This window comes from Camelus ferus, chromosome 4, assembly GCF_009834535.1.
Source record: "Camelus ferus isolate YT-003-E chromosome 4, BCGSAC_Cfer_1.0, whole genome shotgun sequence".
Lineage (NCBI taxonomy): Eukaryota > Metazoa > Chordata > Mammalia > Artiodactyla > Camelidae > Camelus > Camelus ferus.
This window is the reverse complement of record NC_045699.1, coordinates 45,392,604-45,410,751: the sequence shown is the minus strand read 5'-3', so window position 1 is coordinate 45,410,751 and position 18,148 is coordinate 45,392,604. Positions and strand designations below refer to the sequence as shown.

Genomic DNA, 18,148 nt, shown 5'->3' with positions numbered 1-18,148 from the left:
TTAAAACGTTCATGCTCTAACCCAATAATTTTAGCTTTGGGAGATGCCCCATGGATATAACCAGAGATTCCACTGCAAGCATCTCTATCACACCATTGTGTGAAACCCACCAAATGTTCCTCCAAAATGGAATGGTTAAGTAAAAAAGGTAACACACCGAGGAGAGGGAAGCCATCAAAATGATGTTTTTGAAGAAACTTTTAATGATTATACAGTTTAAATAAAAACTGTAATAAATAGCACCCTTCCCCAATCCCCACTGCTCAGGCCCTCCCTTCAGCACCGGGAGCCCAGATCACTTGGCTCTGCTGACCCAGTCACCTCTCCAGCCTCCCTGCTCCCCACTTTTTCTTGCTCAAGCTCTCTCTCCTTTGGGCTGCAGCCCCCGGGATTTTTTTCGTGATCTCTCTAGGACACTGCTCCCCACTTCCCTGCCTGGCTGGCTCCTACTCCTCCCTCAAGCCTTGGGAAGCACCCTTTTCCCAGCCCAGGTGAAATCCTCCCCTCTCCATCCCCACGCCCCTCACAGGGCCCTCTTCCCTTCTGGAGCCCTGATGGCCTGGCAAGGTTAAGGCCCTCATTCTGGTGTCAGGCAGACCTGGTTCACATTTTGGCTCCATCATTTAGGAACTCTGTGTTCTTGCCTCAGTCACTGAATGACTCTCTGCCTCAGTTTTTTCTGAGTCTCTAAAACGGGGATAAGAACAGTACTTGCCTCACACAGCTCTTGTGAGGACTCGTACAGCTAATCAAAATAATTCAGTTAGCAGGATGCACGGTGCATAATAACTCAGTGGATGTTAGAAGTTACTACGATCAGTCTCTGACTGCCCGGCTGGAGTGCAAGTCCCACAGGGCAGAGACCACACCAGTATTGCCAGCATCTGGGACAGTGCCTGGCATGCAAGTGTGTGTGGTAAACATTCACCAGATGAAGGATAAAGCTGTCCTACCTCACACTTGATGTTCACTTGCAGATTGGTCAGCAACCGCTGGATTTTCTCTATGAAAATAAGGTCCACAGTCAGGTTGTGGAATTTACTTTCAAACTTGTTGATGACCTCATTAGCCTGTAAAGAAAGAGAAAAAATTAAAAAGGGGGGCCATAATTTGGAACTTTTGGACTTTAGAAGCAGATGGGACAGGCTCAATTAATGTTGGAAAGGGTATGACCGGCCCATCAGGCAGTGAGCAAGGTGACCACCTTGTAACCAGGCGTCCTGGGAGCCCGGCTGGAGGTCGGGGCAGGGTCCACACACCTGGTCCAGGTATTCGCTCTCCATCTTCTCCATGTTGATCATGATTAAACTTTCAACAAACTCTATCCGGGCAGCTTCCTTCTCCAGTCGATGACACAGTGACTTGATTTCCTCAGAAGAAAAGTTGCCTCCCTCTGAAAACAACCTGAAAATAATTTGGGAGAAACAAAAGCCACTGATCAGACCTGAAACTTTCGACCCAGTCCAAACACTGTGATTGACAAGGCTTTAGATTAGAAGTACAAGATCGTGGAAAAATAAATGCAGGGAGTCGAAGGAAAGCAGCAGGGAAACCACCCAAATGTCCTTCAAGGGATGAATGGATAAATAAAATGTGCTATATCTACATAATGGAATATAATTCAGCTCTAAGAAGAAAGGAAATTCTGACACATGCTACGAGACAAATGAGAATCGAAGACATTATGCTAAGTGAAAAGGCCAGACAGTCAAAAAAACGAATATTGTGTGATTTCACCTATAGGCGGTCCCTAGAGGAGTCAGATTCGTAGAGACCAAAAACAGAATGGTGGTTCCCAGGGGCTGGAGGAGGGCGAAAGGGGCTGGAGGAGGGCGAAACGGGCAGTTAGTGTTTAAGTTAATGTTCATATAATTTCAGTTTGTGAAGATGAAAAAGTTTTGGAGATGGATGGCAGTGATGGTAGCACAATAATGTGAATGGACTTAATGCCACTGAACTTAACCCCTAAAATGGTTAAAATGAACCATTTTATGTTATGAATATTTTATCACAATTAAAGAATGAAGGGGCAAACAGGACCATGGCCACCTCTCAACAGAGGAAGCCCAGTGGCCCACAGAGGCTCCAGATGCTGACTCCCACCTGCAGTGCTTGATAAACTCAATGTTGCTGTAGCGAAGCTTGCCCAGGCTCTCCTCCAGATACTGGCGGAAGCTGCGCAGGGACAACTGGATGACGTCAACGTAGCTGAGCAGCTCCTGGTGCAGGGTGCTGCTGAGTGCGACGAGCCTGTGGGACATGGGAGCGCAGGGGGGTGACCTGGGTGCGGACAGCAGGCAACCTGGGAGGCCCGGCTGTGGGGCCACCAGAGCCACTGCCTGTCTCCTCCGGGTAGAAAAAGAGGCATCAGGAGGAAGCTTCCAATGCCAGCATGTGCAGGACACCGTGTGGAACTCTCAGGGTGCTGATCAGGGGGTACCCCTCTCCTCTGGCTGGCCCCTCACACCAAATTGGTAAAAGAACCCCCAGGTCCCACTGGATCTGCGTCCTCCTTCCAGCACACTCTCTCTTTCTAACTCCTGGCAACGTGACTCCTGTGCCCCATTCCTGGAAGAGCGCCTGCAAGTTTCCTTACACCCAAGTCCCTCCTAACGGGCTGCTTCTTGTATACCTGAGCACTGTACAGACACCCAGAAAGCTCCTCACATGAAAGGAGGCCTCCCTGGGCACACGAGAGCCTCCACCTCAAATCCCTGAAAGGCTTCCCTGGAACCCCTTGCTCTGCCCTGAGCACATCCCCACCTAAGGCTGGGCCAGTGCTTCTCCTCTGATGGGAGAATTCTGCCCCCTCCCCATCTCCCCTCATCCCTTGTCCCAGGGCCTCTTTCTGGAAGCTCTTGCTGATTTCCCCTGATAGAAGTGATCTCTCCCACCATGAACACTTCAGGGCACATCGTTTGCACCCCTGCATTCTGATCGCATGCACCCTTTTCTCTCTCTGGCTGCTCCCCCGTCCCCAGCACCCAGGCCCTGGCCAGATGCTTTGTACAGTTGGACCTTTACTCTTGTGAAGGGGTGAAATGAAAGGAGAACGTTGCTGGGGGCCTGGAAAACCTGACTCTCCTTTTATCCCCAGGAGTGGGTGGGGATGGGTAGGGGGTCACTCCTTTGAGAACGGCTACCTGGCTGGGATTCTAGGGCCACGAGGCTAGGGTGGAGACTCCCAGGGCCCTTACTTCTGGCTCTTTGTGGCGTTCAAGAAGATGTGCTCCATGTCACGAATCTTGTGGCGGAAGTTTTTCCTCCTCGTGTTCTGCTCTTCTTGGAACTGGCAGAACATCACCCTCTCCTTCCTCAGCATCTCCATCACCCCCGCACAGTGGGTGTCCAGTCGCTCTTCATGAAGCAAGAGCTCAGCTGAAAAAGGATGAGGGGAGCTAAGGCCCTCCGGGACAGAGCTTTCCCGGACAGTGATGTGCCTCTCCCGGGACAGCTGCAGAGCAGGGATCATTTGGGCCAAGGTCTCTTATCCTGTCCCCGCTGCCCTCACCAGGGCTTGGCCTGGGAATGCACGCAGATCTCAGGGAGGCCATTCTGAGATGGCCCAGAGGTCTTTAACTGGAGAGGAGGCTCTGGCCAGCTGTGAACAGGGAGGTCCCTGCTGGTGGAGATGCCCTGCCTGCAGCAGAAGGGAACAAAGCCTAGGAGACAGAGAGCATCTCTCATCCCCAGAGCAGGTGGGATGGGTGGAGGGTGTTGGCAGGGCAGGGATCCAGTGAGAGGGTCTGGGAGGAAACAATCAGCACAAAGCTGGGCAGTCAGGGTTTATCCCTTTAAATCTGTGGCTACTCATTTCCAACGAACCTGAATTAAAATGGACTTTGAAGGTGGAGTAAAAAGGATTTGGCTTCAAGAGGTCCATCATAGGCCTTTAGAGCTAGCAGAGAGCCCCAGATCATCTTACCTGACTCCCCTGCTGCCTGGGTCTCAGTTCTGCCAAAAATAAATTCTGAGGTTTTGCTTCTCTGGCCTCGGTTTTCACATCAGGAGCAAGGAAAGGGGAAGAAAACCGGCCTTCAGGAACATCTTTGTTTGTATTTCTATTTAATGCACACATTTTTCAGATGAGGACAATGAGGTTCTAAAAGTCAAGCAGGTCTCCCAAAGCCACAAGCATTAGGCCTCTGGACCGGTTATCTGAGTCCACCCTCTCTCACTGCTCCAGGCAATAGGAGGTTGGCCGGCATCATGTAGGGGCTGTGAACTCTCAGGGTCTATAATGAAGCTTGAAGTGTGACTTGAGCCAAAACCTGACAAAGGGTCATTGAAGGCACCAACTAAAAGTGTGTTCTCCCAAACTGTTGGAGGCTACTGCCTTAAAGAGAAATGGCAGAAATGTCTTTCAGTGTTAAAAATTATAAGCTGAAAATAATGGCTACCACTTTTGGAGACTCTGGTTTGTACCAGAGGCGTGTGATTCCTCACTGTACAACATGCCCTACAGGTTAAGAAGGGATCAGAGAGGTCAGGTAACCTGCCCAGAGTCACACAGCTAGAGAGGTTGAATCTGCTAGCTCTAATTCCTGAACTACAGGCTTGCCGCTAGAGTATAAGCCATGCAGGTGTATGTCTGACAAATATGTGAGCAGATCTGGGATCCACAAAGTTAAAACAGGACAATTTCTCCTCATTTCCTCATCTAACACATTCTTTAATAAAAAAAGAAATCATAAGTGAGGATTCTGAATACCATCTTCCAACGTGTGATGACAACATGCTAAGTGTCATGCGGGTGCAAACCGGGACAGCTAATGAACACAGAGCCGCAGTGGCACAGACACCAGGGGCCTGGGGTACCTGCTCTGACGTTGTGGATGTCCTTTTCAATCTGCTGGGCTCTTGGCTGGTGCAGGTGCAAACGCAGCTCCAGTTCTGAATCCAGCTCATCAATCTTGGTGGCCACGATGACCCGGGTGTTGACAGCACATTGGTCAAACCACTTTTCTAAGTGTTCAAAGAAGCCAGTTCGAAGCCTGAGGAAGAGAAGTGTGAGGGTCAGCAACGGCGATCATGGAGAGACCTTTCCATACTGATACATAAAATGCTTCCCTTTTCCACTCCTTCTTTCTTATTTTATTCCCCACTACATTGGACTATCATTCATTTAACCAGACACCCTGCTGGGGGATACTGGGTGGTTTCCAATGGTTTATTCTTACAAAAAAGGCTGCAGTGAATAACCCTGTACATACGTCAAGTGTAGCATAATTTCTATGGATAAATTCCCTAAGAGGGAATTGTTGAATCAAAGCCTAAAATACATTTGTGGATCTGGTAGATACGGCCAAACTGCTTCTGTCACAAGGCAACTTGAACTCCCATCAACGATAAATAACAGTTCCTTTTTCTCTGTAGCATCAGAATGTACTGTCAAACTCTTGAATTTCATAATTTTGTCATATTATGACTGAGACTTAGCATATTTTCATGTGCTTAAGGCAATTAAATTTCTTTTTCTGTGTACTACCCATTAATATCTTTTGCCCATTAATCTAGTGTGTAGCTCTTTCTTTCCTTATTACTTTCTAGGCGCTCCTTATACATATTTACATATTGAGAACATGAAGTCCTTTGACTGAGATGTGAGTTGCAAATATTCTTCCCAGTTTATTATTTTGTCCTGTTAAAAATGTACAGTGATTTTCCTGGCTATGTATTGTTAAGACGTCAGTTCTCCCCAAATGTGTCTATAGATTCAAGACAATAACCATTAAAAGTTCAGCAGATGTTTATCTTCTTATGGGAACTGATGAGCTGATTTCAAACTTATATAGAAATACAAAGGGCCAAGGATAGTCAGGACAATCTTGGAGAACATCAAGGTTGGAGGGCTTTACACAACTAGACAATAAGACTTAGTGTAAAGCTATGGTAATCAATCAGGGGACATGGTGACACAAGGATAGCCACTTACAGAAATAGAAGAGGCTCAGCAAAGCCGTGGAGAGAGGAGAGTCTTCCCAAATGGCCTGGAGTTAACTGGTTATCCATACGGGAAAGAAATGAATCTGACTCCTACCTCACACATAAACAAAACCAATTCCACTTGAATTATACACCCAACTATGAAAGTTTATAACATTTGTAGTAGATAACACAGAATATTTTCATGACCTTGGGGCAAGCAAAGATTTCTTAGATAAGACAGAAAGTACACTAAACCTAATGAAAAAATTGACAACTAGGACCTTATTAAAACTAAGGATTTCTGTTCATCAAAAGTTAACTTTAAGAAAGTAAAAAAGGCAAGCACAAAGAGAGGATGAACAGTTGCCATGTATTTAACTGACAAAAAAATCATATCTAAGATAGATAACTAACTTGCATAAACTAAAAGAAAAAAGATAGGTAATCCACCAGAAAAAAATGCGCAAAGATTGACTAGGCATTTCCTTAAAAAAATTCCTAAATGGTTAACAAATATATGACAAGATGCCCAACATCATTACTCATCAGGAAAATGCAAATTAAAACCACAATGAAACACCACTATACACATACCAGAATGGCTAAAATCAAAACCAAAAACCACTGACAATACCAAGTGTTGGTGAGGATGTGGAGCAACTGGAACTCTCATACGCTGCTGTAAATTGTTAAAAACAAAACCACTTAAAAAAGCTCTTTGGTAGTATCTCTTAGTTGTATCTCCTCAAGATGGATGCACATATAAGTCAATGTCTCAACAATTCCACTCTTAGTTATATATCTAACATATATGCACATGTTCACCAAAAGACTTGTACAAGAATGTTCAGAGCGGCATTACTGGTATGGCCCCAAATGGGAAACAACCCAAATGTGTATCAGTTGTAAAATGGATATGTAAAATGGGTCATCTTTTTTTACAATAGAATATTATACAGAAATAAAAATGAGCTATAGGCACACTCAAAAATATATATGAATCTTACAAACACAATGAAAGAAGCCTGACATAAAATAATATATCCAATATGATTCCATTTAAATAAAGTTCAAAAACAAGCATGATTATAAATCAATAAAAAATGTTAAAAAAAAAAAACCCAAAACAAATAAAACAAGCAAAACTAATTCAGAAGTTAGAATATTTGTCACCCTTGGGGAAGAGAGGGCAGTGACTTGTGACAGGTATGTTACGAGGGTTCCTGGAGGGTTGGTCGTGCTCTCTTTCTTGTGGGTACTGATTACTGCGTGTGTTTCCTTTGGACAATTCTTTGAGCTATATGTACTCATGATTTCCATACCTTTTTGGTATGTATGCTATTCCTCAATATGCAAATGCAACTGGCTGAACATAGAACCATTTTTGGGGGTTAGTCCCAAGGCTAGATGGCTTTTGGTTCAAGACTCTGACATTACAGGCTCTAAATTCATATCCTGAATTTAATCACTTCCTATCTCAGAGATCTTGTCCAACTTATTAACTCTGAGCTTCAGTTTCTTCATCTGTAAAATGGGCTAATTATAGCACCCCTCTCATAGTTATTGAGAGTATTAAACCCTTTCAACAAATATTAGCTCTGGTGTTGGTCCTTGCTTTTCTTCATCCCATGGTCAATGGTGAGGGCCGGTGATAGAGGAAGGAGAAGGATGAGGTTCAAAGCAGGAGACATTTCCAAGGTGAGATGACACTGAACTGAAGGAGAACAGAGTCCCAAGGCCTGACCTTACTGATTCTGCTCCCTGACTCTGGTTACCTGTCCATGTGTAAACATGGGAGGTAGACTAACCAGGTGATCTCTAGCTAGTCAATCCTAGCTATGATACTGTAGTGTCAGGTTGGCAATGCAAATGCTATCATCCGAAAGCCAAATGCAGATTTCCACATTTGTTCCAAATTCAAACATGAAGGCCCAGAAACTTGCGCGTTAGGGTAGCGTAGCTAAATGCTCAGTGGTAAAATTATTCTATATTCTTCACTGCCCTTTTTTTAAATTTTCTAATTTTCTGCACTAAATGTGTTACATAATCAGAGCAAAATACCATACTGATATATTCATATCTATGGTCTATATCTATATACTTAAAAAAAAAAAAGAAAAAGAACTCTAATACTATAGACATGCCAGAAGGGAGAACCCAGAAACACCTTGTAGGGAAAACATTATTTCTTATGTAAAAGGCCCAGGCCTGCAAAGCGCCCTGGGAAAGGCAGAAGGCTCGCTCTCACAGAGGATGTCTGTGACTGCAAAAAATTCCTGGGCATTTGCTACTTTTTATTGTGTGTCTCATCTCTAGCCTCAGTTACCTACGTTTCCTTTTCCAGCTGAAACCAGTCCAATCTTTTGTTATAGTATTTCACCTTGTTAATAAAACCCAAAGAGAATGAGAATAAAAGGGGTTTTTACTTACTGTTTCTTAATTTCTAAAACTAGTCTGGACGGAATGACCACTTGTTCTAGGGCTTCGGCACTGGAAGCGTCACTGAAGAGAATGGCAGAAAGGCTGGAATGGGGTCTCTTGCTACTGTCTTCTTGTTCCAGGGGTAGGAAGACAAAGTAAGTATTCCCACTGGAGGTTGTGAAGGACTCCATGTCCTGTAGACTCTCTTCCTGGGCTTTGACCTAGGCAAAAAATAGGACTTTACACTTGACATGATCAAACAGGCTTGGTGATCCCCATCACAGGTTTCTTGACATCAGAGGTTGTAAAACTGTGGGCCAAATCTTGCCTATATTTTTTTTTTCCCCAGACAGTGCTTTTAAAATTGGGAAATTCTACCTAGTGATCTGGGTTTCTGATTTCTCTTAAAAATCAGAAAATCTGACAATTCTGAGCCTACATTCCCACATGGCATCATTAGCTGGAACTGAACAATGGCTACAACGTTGTCATAGACTGAATATTGGTGTCCCTCCAAAATTCATATCCCCAATGTGTTGGTATTTGGAGGTGGGCTCTGGAAGGTCATTAGATCATGTGGGCAGAGCCCTTCCTCATAAATGGGGTTAGTGCCCTTAAAAAAAAGACTGCAAAGAGCTCTTGCCCCTTCCACCATGTAAAGGACACAGCAAAAAGGCAGTTGTTTATGGACCAAGAAGCACACTGAAGCTGCCAGTGCCTGGATCTTGAGTTCCCAGCCTCCAGAACTGTGATAAAGAATGTTGTTTATAAGCCACCTGGTCTATGGCATTCTGTTACAGCAGCCTGACCGGACTAAGACAATAATCTCCACCACTTGTCACTATTTTATACTTGGTGTCCAGCCCTCTTTTCTATTACATGCCTGTGGGCGTTTGAGTTTGGGGTCCCTGTTCAAAAAGAGGTCTATATGCCAATTCTTTCACAGAAATAAAGAGAAAGTCTTTTGCAATGCCATAATTACTGTACTGTGAGTTTGAATGTGTTCTGAGGACAAGATTTACAAATTTACAAATTTACAAGATTTCCCTGCACTCTAAGGAGAGCTGCCTGCTACCCTGGATACGGATCTTTTTTGTTACACAACCAGAGAACAGGAAGAGAGAGAGAACGGAGAGGCTAAGTTGATCTACACAATAAAGAGGAGCTGGGAAACAGAGAGGACCAGGGAAGGATGAGGAAAGTTGAGGGGTGGCTTCAGAGTAGGCTGCAAGACGGGTTGTGAGGAGGGTGAGTTTTAAAAGCAATACTGTAAGATCAGAATTGGATCCCTGTGGACAAAAATAACAGGTGTGCATACATTTGGAATTCCTCATATGAACCTCAAGGGAGCCTGGGCCACTGGGGACCCAGCTTGTATTAGGGATGCACAGAGTGAGCAGAGCACAATTTCCATACCCGAGAGTGAATCCATGGCTGGCCTACCTCATCCACAGGTGAACTCTCGTAGTCTTCCTTTTCCTCCTCTTCTTCCTCCTCCTCCTCCTCCTTCTCTTGCTCCTCTTCCTGTTCATTCACCTCCTCCTCCTCTCTCTCCTCCACCTTTTCCTTCTTCTTCTCTTGCTCCTCTTGCTCCTCTTTCTCTTCTTCTTGAACCATCACATTTTCCTGGCTCAGGGCTGGTTTTAAGGAGCTGTCTTTTTCAACCTGCATTTCTTCTAATCCTGGAATAGAGTCCTCCCTGGATTCCTCCAACTCTTCACTCAGGACAGACTTTTCCTGTGGGCTCACTACCACATCTTGAGTTGTGGAGGACTCAGTTTCTTGATCTTCTTCTGTCTCTTCTGCTGGCCTCAGGGAACTCGTCCCCCTACTTACGCTTTCCTCACCTTTGCTCCCGTCTGCTTTAGCTCTCTGTTTCCCCCTCAGTTTTCTCATTCTCTCCTGGAAGTCCTTTGCATGTGGTTCTGTTGATGACCAACCCCAAAGCACAAGAAAAGACAGGTTATCAGTGCAGGCTGATTGGGTCTCCCCAGGCCCCAGATAAACAAGAACGAAGTCAGGGAGACTCAGACTTGACTTGTAAAAATGTTACCTGGTTCCCTCAATTGGAAAAAGACTTCCCCATCCAAGTTCTACAAGGAAAAAACACAGGACACTGAATGAGCAGTGTTGCCTTCCTCCAGGGTGCCACTTCTGAAGGCCTCTCTTTCCTTTTAAGGAAAAGGACCGGCCCCTTCCTCTTGACATCTGTTGTAGGCCTTGACCTCTTATTTCATGGGGGTAATCAGGGTGTTCCCAATCAGTTTTCCTTAACCCCAAGCAGGCTAGCAAAACTTTCATCACACAGAATAAAATCTTGTTCTGACACATTTTGATAGTGATCTGGGGCAAAGAATAACAAAGTATAAACTGAAGGATGCAAACAGAAGAGCGAGAATCTGCTGCACCCAGTGCTGGATGCGCACACACAGAATGAACAGGATTTACATGACCTGGGAGCTCCCTGAGAGCCCTGAGGCCTGGATTCTGAGCCCTGCAACCTCTTTAAATCTGAGAAAGAGATGATCTCTATAGGACACACTTTCAGCACTCCTTGATATCCTGACAAAGATTCTAATTCCCCACGGGTTAGAGATGCTTTCAAAATTGAGTCAAATAAGAACTAGAAGTCATCTTCCCCCCTTTGCTTCTTGGTGAGTGGCTGGGTTTTTCTGTATCCCTTTCCATACCTGTTCAAAGATCTCACGGACGCAGAAGTGTCGGCTGAGGGCGGAGCTGTAGGAGTTGAGTTCCTTCAGTATGACCGCTGGGTACTCCATCACTTCCTTCATCAGGAGGCCATGGAAACTCTCATACCTGGGAGGTTGGCAGGTGAGACCACTGTCTAAGTGGGGCTGGCTGGGCATGAGAGACCTCAGCTAAGAGCCATGCCCTGGACCACATGGAGTGGGCTAGTACCTGGCGTTTAGTTCTACACAGAGCTGCCACCTCACTTCAATAATAGTCTTTGGTTTGTTTTGCTATTTTTCTGATCTCACAAAGAACATATATTCTTTGTAGAACGTTTAGAAAACACACATGAGTTCTCTGCGTGTTGTAACATGGATTCCTGTTTCCTATCCACTGTCCTAACCCAGTCCTTGAACTTTACCTACATTATTCCATCAAACCCTCCAAAACCCCAAGGCCCAGACTTTTACCTGTTTCCTAGGTAAGAAGACCAAGGTTCAGGGGGTTACTTATTTGCCTTAAAATATTCTTCTGAATCTAAGTACTGAAATCAATTTGCAGTGCAGTTTCATCTCTGTGAACTGTCCTTACGGAATTAGTTGTACAAAAGCACAAGGTTCAAGGTAGATCACAGGGACTTGTTTTTAATATTGAGAAGCTGGAACCAATCTTAAAAAGTCCATCAATGTGAGCATGGTTAAATCAGTATGAAGCATCATATCAATGAATGCTACACGTTCATTTAAAGTGAAATGTATCTGCAGTTATAGAACAATTAGCAACCTTTATTTTAAAAAGCATTATATATACATATATATGTATGTATCTCCACATACACAATATATACAAATGTCTATGTCCATTAAAAAGGAAGAGTTGGGTAGGAATGAGGGGAATTATCTATATGTTTATATAGGTTAACTTTTTTTCTTTAACAAAAAGCATGTATGCTTTGAAATTTAAGAAGGTGGGGGAGGACCCATGCTCTTGACCTTTAAACTACATGGCCTTGTAACCTCCCTCCATAGACTTTTCCAATCAAATTCCCCCTGAAAGCTTTTGGGTTGGCTGAGAGCAGAGCTGCAAATGTTCTCCAAAGTTGGAGGCAACATTTTAATCTTGAGCTTGCTAGGCACACCCCTGGGCTCCTAAGCAGGCAGCCTCTGACTTTGAATATGAATTCCAAGCCATCCCCTTCTGCGTTTTAGGGTCCGGTCTGCCCACCTGTATTTCATATTCTTCAGAAGATCTTTGGCCTTTTCCAGGTGAAACTTCAGGGTATCCTCATTGCTTTGCTGCCTCAGTTGGTCCAAGAGCTTGTCGAGGTGAGCCTCCTGGGCCTGGCAGCCGCACCCCAAACAGGAGGAAGCAGATGTGAGTTACCAGAGCTCAAAGACTGTACGCGACCTGCAGAGACTCTGTCCCTGGAGCTGTGGTCCAGGTGCCCCGGGCAGGCTCAGGACTCTCTTTTCTATAAAACGGGCACCAAACGTGCCAACACCCTTACTGTCACTGCTCTGAGCGTTTGAGTTCTTCTCTCTGCCTAGAATATTCTTCTCTGTCTACTTCACATCCCTGGAGACCTCGCTTAGATGGGACTCCTCAAGGACAGGTTCCTCCACCCACCCCGCCAGGGCAGGCCCCCGCTCCACCTTCCGGAGGCTCCTAGTCCTCACTCTCCTCATCTGTTGTACTTGATGTCAGATGCTGAGTACCCCTCCACCCCAGACGGTGTGAAGGCAGGTAGGTGGGGACCAGCTCATGTCCCGTGGGGACAGGAGGACTGCCAGAGGTAGATGCTCCATGCCCCCAAGTCTGTCTGTCTCACAGACACATCTGGATCTGGGACCCATTGCACGGCCTGGACCTGACTCAGGCAGAATTCCCCTCCTCCCATCCGGTCCCATGACCAAGGTGAGCCTCAGTCTCCCATCTGCTCAAGTTTTATAGCTTGAGGTTTTACACTTGAGTCAAAGATATGCTTGGGGTTAATTTTTATATAAAAGTTAAAATATAGTATGTATAATATGGTGGGAAGTATGGATCGAAGTCCTTTTGCTCTTATATCTGAGTGCTGGCTGAGTTCACAGGCCACTGAGCAGCGCCACTGGGCACTGACAAGCTGAGTGTGGCCCTTCACTCGTCCCCTGTGGGGGCTGCCCTGGATGCTGGGGCCCCACCTGGTTCTCCTGGCTGTGCTTCTGCCTCTGCTGCTCCATCTTCTTCTCGAGCTCCAGCTCCTGCATCAACAGCATGCCCTGATGTGTCTCCCACAGCTGCACAGCCTCCTGGAAGTAGCTGAAGAGGTTTGAGCTCTGCCACTCTGCCTGCTTTGCCACGGCCTCAAAGGATTTCTGCAGTGGCAGAACGCAGAGAAGGGGCTGTAAGTGCCCACCTGCCCGGGGTGAGCAGGAGGGGCCCGCTGGTGGGGCTCCCTCGCTGGCCTGTGGAGGCCCTGAGTCTCATGGGACTGGCCATCACTGCGTGGGCACTACCCACAAGGTTGTCTTCCAGGCCCCATCTTGGCTCATGCCCCACCCCACCCCAGGACAGCATTTCTGTTTTGTCCAAGGCCATGCGCTTGTCTTGACTGACCTGAAGACCCATTTCTACACCTGTTCCATGTCCACTGAAGTCGCTGACAGGAAGAAGAGTTTGGGGCCAAGAAGGAAGAAGGAGCCACCCCAGACGTGAGCCTGGTCCCTCAGGTGGGCCACACCCACCATGGCCTGGGGTACGTTTCCTTCTCTGGAATTCCCTGACTCAGCATCTGAGCCAAACGCCACACCCTGCTGTTAAATCCTCACCTCTCCCCCTTTCATATGGGTTTTACACTCTCATGGGGTCTGGGGTTGGCAAACTATGGCTTTTGGGCTAATTGTAGCCTTGTGCCTTTTTTATTCAACCTTGGGAGCTAAGCACAGATTTTACATTTTTTTTAATGGCTGAAAAAAATCAAAATAAAATATGTAATGATGTAAAAATTATATGAAATTCAAATTTCAGTGTCAACAAAGTTTTCTTGAAATGCAGCCATCCCCATTCATTTCTGCATTGCCTAGGACCGCTTTTCTGTGACAACAGCAGAGCAAGAATTTGTGCCAGAAACCTGACAATACGCAGAGCCTAAAATATTGACTATCTGGCCCTTGACAGAAAATGTCTGCTGACCCTCTGCTCAAGACTCTGAGTATCTTGGGATGGGGGCTTATTGTTCCTCATGACCTTCGGCACCCAAACTCAGCAAGGGCTTGGGAAGCCCTCACTGCCTGGGACTGTTCGCTTGGAGTCCTGGTGGCAACAGCGGGGTGGCTGGGGAGCCAGGCTGAGCCTGAGTGCTGCTCCAGAGGGGCCGGCCGTGACCGGCGGTGGACTCACGAATGACAGGGAAGTTGTAAGCCTGAGGACTCCCACTCCTCCCACAGCCCAGCACCCCGGGCGACCCTCCCACCCCAATCCTGCTCTCCAGCTACGCACGTCCAAGACCTCCAGCTCCTCCTCCACCTTGCTCTGGAGACTTCCCACCATCTGGAAGAAGGACGGGCTCACCAGGCCCTCGGCCTCCTCCTCGGTGAAGGCTTTCCAGTCCAGCAGCTGCTGCTAGAGAGGGACAAGGCAGAGCCTGGCTCAGGGCTGGTCCTGTCCCCTGAGACTGCCTCCCACCCATCCCTGAGAACCCCGGAGGAAACCCCCACAGCAGTGAAGATGGTCCAGCTTTCCATCCACTATGTGCAGGTGCTGGGTGCTGCCCCTGTTCACTGACTCCCCCAGAGGTGTTCTCAGTAGCCCTGTTTGGCAGGCAAGGAAACTAAGGCTCAGAGAAGTGAAGGAACTTGTTGGAGCCCACACATCTGACAAGTGGTGAGCCCAGATCTGAACTCAGAATAGTCCTACTGCAGACCCTACAAGCATAAACCACCACCCTAGACAGCCTCAGCGTTGCTCCAAACCAGACAGGGCTTCCATCTCCTGTTGGAAACTATGCCAAATGAAAAGTGAGCTCTCTATATTAATAAAGCCTTGGCTTTTGCACAGAATCTAATATAAATCAACCTCCCCCAAATTAAGAATTTCTCTCCAGTTGTATACTTCCAATGCTGCTGAACAGGAAACCAGGTGCCATCTGTCAAGCTCAAAGTGCTCTTGGGGTACATGATGACTTCAGCACTCATCCCTTGCTTGCACCCAAAAAGTGCAGTGAGCATGGGCACAGGTGTCAGCACTCAGGGCCAAAGGGGAGGGGTGAATGAGGAGGGGGTGAGTGCCAGGGGTGTGGTCTTGGGAAGGCTCTCCAGGGCACAAGGCTCCCCTCCCAGCTCACCCTCCAGGCTTCACTCCCAAGATCTGACACCCTCTAAAGAGCTAACTGAGAGGCCTGTGACTGGCCCTAAGGCCATAGAGCAAATGGGCAGAGCCCTGTGGGCTCCGGCGGCCCCCAGAGTTCTGCAAACTTGGTCTTCTCATCTCCAGATGGGGCCAGCGACACTCGCTCTGCAGGACCTTGTAGGATTCAATGAAAGTGGGTGGAGCGCAGCACCTGCACCATGCATTGTACCGGAAAGTGCTCTGTTCCCCATGAACGCTCATCTCAGAGTCCTGGAGGCAGAGCAAAAGCTCAACAGACTGAAATGTGAGGGGTGGAGCAGCAGGAGCTTCTTGGCGGCAGCAGGTGGACCCTCATGGCTTGGGGACTCCTACTGCCACAGCTGGCAGGTTAGACCATCTTCAAAATGATTAGCCTCTTCTGGGTTTTTCATCTAAACAGTTTCACCAAGGAGGCAGGGAGGGGGCATTTTGACAAAGTATGTTCTTGTGCCTCAGAAAACCAGGCACTGTAATTGAAGGGGTTTGTGAGTGAACTTACTGTCTCACCCTCTAACAGGCAGGCAGGTGGAGGGTAAAGTTGGGGCTGATGGCAGTGGCAACACTATTTATAAAAGGCAAGCATGGAGATAACTCCCATGATATGACCTCCACCGAATAAATAATGTCAACTGCCACAAATGAACTCATTTACCAAACAGAAACAGACTCACAGACATAGAAAACAAACTTATGGTTACCAGTGGGGAAGTGAGAGGGGAGGGATAAATTAGGAGTTTGGGATTAACAGATACTAAATACTATATATAAAATAGACAAACAACAAGGTCCCACTGTATAGCACAGGGAACTAGATTCAATATCTTGTAATGGCCTACAATGAAAAAGAATATATATATATATAAAACCAAATCACTAGGCTATACACCAGAAACTACCATAACACTGTAAATCAACTATATGTCACTTTAAAAAACAATAATAATAATGTCAAGTGCCAAAAGTGATAGAGGGTCAAGAGTGAAGGCTGGGGTGATCTGACAGTGTAAACTTTATCTGTGGAGTCAGGGAAGGCTTCCTGGAGGAGGTCATGTTGGGGCTACTGAGGGGTGGGTGGGAAGAGCTGGGGAGGAGGGGGTCCAGGCTGCAGGAGCAGCTTCAGAATGCCCAGAGGCCAGTGAGGAAGGAAAGCAGGAGATGCAGGCTGGAGAGGGGCAGGGGTGTGCGGGGGGACACCAGGCCCCGTGTCCTTTGCTCCTCTCCTCAGACGGGCTGGGAAGGGCACCCACCTTACACTTCTGCACTTGGGCCAGGCACTCCTGCCAGGTCTTCTCGTACTGCAAGCGGATCTGCATCATGCAGTCCACATGGTAGGCATCTCCACGGGTGGAAAAAAACACGTCAGCAGCTTTTCCAGCAGGAAGTGGGGGGGAGGTTAGGAGAGGAGTTTCCCATCGTTAAGGGACGTGACTTCTCCCCAGCCAAGTGCCTCGATAGTGGAGATAATTTAGACCAGGGGCTAAGGTATCTTCCTCCTCACAAAGTTCTCAATACCTACCCAAGATACGGACCTCAAATAAGGAGCCACCTTCTTCCGCTCTTGACTCAGTTTCAATGCTGGTGAAACTCTTTTTGGGGAGTTGTACCAAGTCATAAAACAGTAACCGGGTTGCAAATTAATGAGAGTTTACAGATCATGTCTGTGGTGAATTCCTTAAGAAGGGAATGGACTAGCAGAATGGTCAGAAGCTGACTGATTGATTGACTGACTGACTGACTGACTGATTTTCTCCTCCTCCTCCTCCTCCCCACTGTTTCTCGTTTTTAGTCACCTCAGTGTGACTCTTTGTGTCTAAATAAGCAAATGAAGTTTAATGTTCCCAGCAGGTAACATAAAGACTGTGTGGTGATTGTTCCTCGACAAGGGCTGGGGAGGGCAGACTGGGTGGCAGTCAGAATACTGGGGAGGGCAGATGTGCAGGGGAGCTGGGGAGCAGAAGCTCTAAAGCTTGTTTCTCCCATCCCCAGGACCACTTCCTAGGCCAGCATATCCTACTCTTCCTGTGAAGCCACTGTGATGAAGCCCCCAGGGGTCTCTGTGCTTCTGCTCCTGAACCCCTGTGACCTGCTCCCCACTCTAACCTTATCACTCCCACCTCAGAACCTTCCACTGGGTTCCCACTGCCTTCAGGATAAAGTTCAGCCTCTTACACACGGCCACGTGGCCAACATAGCCTGGCCCTTTGGCATCCTCCAGCCTCCCCTGCCACCTTCCTTCCCAAAGGCCCCAGCTCTGTCTGGTCTTTCAGCCTCCCCACATACTGGTCTTCCTGCTTGGAGTGCTCCCTTGAGCCCTGGGCTTGGCTCACTCAGACTTGCCTTACAGGTCCCAACTGGGTAATCACTTCCCTGGCAAGGTCTTTAACCAGGCTGAGTTCCCAAATACATATTCACTTGTCCACTCTGCTGTGACATCCTGCATGGTCTGACTTCAGCTCTGGGCTGGAAGCACCCAAGGGGAGACCTGCCCTGCTGGTTACCAGGGCCCAGCACCATGCTTGTTCCTAGGAGGTTCCCAGTGAACAGTAACCATTGCTATTATTTGGAGTCTCAGGGTTCTTACCCTTGGTATTATAATATAATACCTTTGGAATTATAAACCTGAGAGCCCTGGGAGCAATGATGAGTACTACTAACCAAAGTACCCACGTCAAATCCAGCTGTGACACTTCATTAGCTGTGTGACCTTGGGCAGGATACTTCACCTCTCTGTGCCTCTGAGACC

General features: G+C 47.1%; 1 protein-coding gene across 1 annotated transcript in view; it reads right to left on the bottom strand.

Moving 5' to 3' along the window:
- Positions 1–18,148, bottom strand: part of CCDC180 (coiled-coil domain containing 180) — a 59,019-nt gene that overhangs the window by 16,368 nt on the left and 24,503 nt on the right. Inside the window, exons 13-26 of the mRNA XM_032478027.1 lie at positions 16,653–16,741; positions 14,518–14,640; positions 13,221–13,394; positions 12,265–12,380; positions 11,040–11,166; positions 10,403–10,442; positions 9,793–10,274; positions 8,359–8,570; positions 4,819–4,994; positions 3,926–3,991; positions 3,198–3,378; positions 2,104–2,250; positions 1,260–1,404; positions 954–1,070 (exon numbers count right to left, since the gene is read on the bottom strand). Of these exons, the coding sequence (XP_032333918.1) occupies positions 954–1,070; positions 1,260–1,404; positions 2,104–2,250; positions 3,198–3,378; positions 3,926–3,991; positions 4,819–4,994; positions 8,359–8,570; positions 9,793–10,274; positions 10,403–10,442; positions 11,040–11,166; positions 12,265–12,380; positions 13,221–13,394; positions 14,518–14,640; positions 16,653–16,741 (2,195 nt within the window). The remainder of the gene's footprint in view (positions 1–953; positions 1,071–1,259; positions 1,405–2,103; positions 2,251–3,197; positions 3,379–3,925; positions 3,992–4,818; positions 4,995–8,358; positions 8,571–9,792; positions 10,275–10,402; positions 10,443–11,039; positions 11,167–12,264; positions 12,381–13,220; positions 13,395–14,517; positions 14,641–16,652; positions 16,742–18,148) is intronic.